General features: G+C 62.7%; 1 protein-coding gene across 1 annotated transcript in view; it reads left to right on the forward strand.

Moving 5' to 3' along the window:
* Nucleotides 1–703: 703 nt before the first annotated feature.
* Nucleotides 704–2,970, forward strand: part of PRKCD (protein kinase C delta) — a 14,291-nt gene continuing 12,024 nt past the window's right edge. The window contains exons 1-5 of the mRNA XM_045297608.1: nt 704–826; nt 1,460–1,659; nt 2,480–2,540; nt 2,681–2,840; nt 2,938–2,969. Of these exons, the coding sequence (XP_045153543.1) occupies nt 712–826; nt 1,460–1,659; nt 2,480–2,540; nt 2,681–2,840; nt 2,938–2,969 (568 nt within the window). The 5' untranslated portion in view covers nt 704–711. The remainder of the gene's footprint in view (nt 827–1,459; nt 1,660–2,479; nt 2,541–2,680; nt 2,841–2,937; nt 2,970) is intronic.

A 2,970-nucleotide genomic window follows, 5' to 3' on the forward strand; every position in this document is an offset into this window, starting at 1 on the left:
CAGATCTGCTTTGGCGTGGGGGTGCCTGGAAATTTCAAGTGTATGTTCAGCGCGACAGTTGTGTTGTTTAGTTTTATATTCAGAGAAAGAACCATTTGAAAGGGGGGGGCGCCTCCCAGGAGGTTGCGGGGGCCTAGCTCCAAGGTGTAGAGATGGCTCGGGGAACCCCGGGTGCTGCCCTGACTGCAAGTGGCCTGTCTCCTCGTTTCCCTGTTAGAAGGAGATGCCAGGCTGATGACCAGCAGCAAGTCGGCTCTGAGCCAGGAAGCTCTGGGCCTGCGTGGCCGAGGTCCGCTGCTCTTTGCCTTCCTTCCCAGCTGCTACTGCTGTGGAGGTGCTGGGCACAGCACCTACTAGGGACCTGGAGGCAGTAGGGGCCTAGCAGTTGGGTGCTGGGAGGCCCTGGGTGATCCCGGGGAGTGACTTGGGACAGCATGTGCCGCAGACCCAGGTAGGTTTTGTAGAGGCGTGAAGGGGGGTGCCCTGCACTAGGGGAGCCTGGCGAGGGGCGGCCGTCCCAGGGCAGCTATTGCCTGCGGCCCTCACGTCCTCCATTTGTGCCAGGGAGGCCACCCGTCCAGACTTAGATCAAAGCTTAGCCTCTAACACTGGCTTCTAGGTCCAGTGCGCTTTAGCACCACGTGGGCTGGGCTGTAGGGCAGCGGAGCCCCCCGTCACCCTGCCTCACCCGTGCTCTCCGCAGGCCCCGCCATGGCGCCCTTCCTACGCATCACCTTCAACTCCTATGAGCTGGGCCCCATGCAAGAGGAAGACGAGGCCGGAGAGCCTTTCTGCGCCATCAAGATGAAGGAGGCACTAAGCACAGGTGCACCGCATGGGGGTGGCCGGGCTGCATGCTGGGGCCCAGGGGCCGGACGGGGTTTGCCTTGTTCCCTTGTTGTCCTCCTCCTCCTCCAACCAGCTGTGCACACAAAATCAGAGGCCACCGAGCCCCTCCTGGGCCCCCAAAGCCGGCTGGTTCCCTGCTATGTTTCCTGTCCATCTGTGGTGGATGTGGGACACCCCGCTATGCTCCAGGCCAGGCTTGGCTGTGCCCTCACAGGGCGCAGGCTCATAGGCAGGGTGGAGGGTGGCCCTGTCACCAGGCAGTCCCTCCTTCGGGTCTCGGCAGAGCTTCCCTCCCCACAGAGCCCCCCTGACTGCAGGCGGTGGGTCTGGGCAATGGGCCTTCCTCCTGGAACCTGACTTGACTTTGACCTGAGGGATGAGTTGGGGTGTACAGTCTGCCTGGGGGAGCTGCAGGCAGCCCAGGGGCAGGGTGCAGGCTCGCCAAGCTGGGGAGGCCAGTAGGTGGTCCTGAGGATCCGGCGGGGGTGGGGAGGACTGCAACGATGACATCAGCCCCTTCAGGAGGGAGAGCCGTTCTGATTGGGCCGGTGCTGGTGTGTCTGAGCCCTGAGGACCTGCCCACCCCCACCGACATGCCTGCCCTTTGCAGAGCGCGGGAAGACGCTGGTGCAGAAGAAGCCGACCATGTACCCCGAGTGGAAGTCGTCATTCGATGCCCACATCTACGAGGGCCGGGTCATCCAGATCGTGCTGATGCGGGCAGCCGAGGACCCGCTGTCCGAAGTCACCGTGGGCGTGTCCGTGCTGGCCGAGCGCTGCAAGAAGAACAGCGGCAGGGCCGAGTTCTGGGTGAGGAGCGCTGGGCGTGCGAGCATGCGTGTGTGTGTGTGTGTGTGTGTGTGTGTGTGTGAGTGCATGTGCGCGTATACGTGGCAGGGAGTGCTCCCTGTGCCGGCAGCGCTCCCCTTGGGCTCCGTGTGGGGCTCTGCAGCCCTGGCACCTCAATAGGAAAGAGCCCTGTAACCATCTGTGGTCTGACCAGCCTCTACCAAGAGGCGCTGCCGCAGGACTGTGCCCACCCTGACTACCTGGGCAGGGCCACCAGGGGCTTCTTGCTGGGCCTTCTGTTCACGCCCCCAGGGGAGTGTGTCAGCCACCAGGCCTGGGTCCTGGGGGTGGGGGTTGGGGGACATGAGGCTTGATCCTGCCTGCTTTCAGCCGCCCCCAGTCTGTGAGGAGGCGGAGGTGCAGGGCAGGGGTGTTAGTCGAGGAGGGCTTCACGGAAAGGGGAAGCTTTTCAAAATAAAGCCTACAGCCTGGCACGGTTGTGTGTGTGTGTGTGTGTGCACATGGGAGCAGGGTGCCGCCATTCCAAGGGCCCTGTGGAGGGGCAGCAGTCGTTGGGGTGGGGACTTTCCCTCCCCACTCTGCTCCCTAGGCCGAGGGGCCCCATGGGTGTAGGCTAGAGCCTTTCACTTCCCTAAATGTAATAATACCCCTGGCTGAGGGGTGTGGGCAGGACTCTGGGGCGGGGCCCTGTGCACACTGGGCAGCCAGGTGTCTGGCCAGGCTGCCAGGCCTGGCTTGCCCTCAGGGGACCAAGCATGGGGGTGGGTTCTAAATCTTGCCCGGCCCACCTAACCCTCCTGTCCCCTCCTCACCCCCACAGCTGGACCTTCAGCCCCAAGCCAAGGTGTTAATGTCGGTGCAGTATTTCCTGGAAGACAGCGGTAAGATACTTCCCACTTAGTCTGGGGCCTCCAGGCCCACCCTGCCTGGGTCAGAGGCCCAAACCAGGGCCTGGTGTTGGGGAAACTGCCCTCCCTCCAAGGAGCTGGGGGTCACTTTGACCCCAACTGGGTCCCCCCAGATTGCAAACAGTCTCTTCGGGGTGAGGACGAGGCGGTTCATACAATGAACCGCCGTGGGGCCATCAAGCAGGCCAAGATCCACTACATCAAGAACCATGAATTCATCGCCACCTTCTTTGGCCAGCCTACCTTCTGTTCCGTGTGCAAGGAATTCGTCTGGTGAGGCCTGGCTGCACCTGGTGGGGGGCGGGGCAGAGCCAGGGAAGGTTTTCCCGGGGCCTCCCCACTCACCTACCCTCTGGGATTTACTTTTCAGGGGTCTCAACAAGCAAGGCTACAAGTGCAGGCG

This window comes from Echinops telfairi, unplaced genomic scaffold, assembly GCF_000313985.2.
Source record: "Echinops telfairi isolate 266 unplaced genomic scaffold, ASM31398v2 ScPeMD7_7420;HRSCAF=8458, whole genome shotgun sequence".
In the NCBI taxonomy this organism is placed as follows: domain Eukaryota; kingdom Metazoa; phylum Chordata; class Mammalia; order Afrosoricida; family Tenrecidae; genus Echinops; species Echinops telfairi.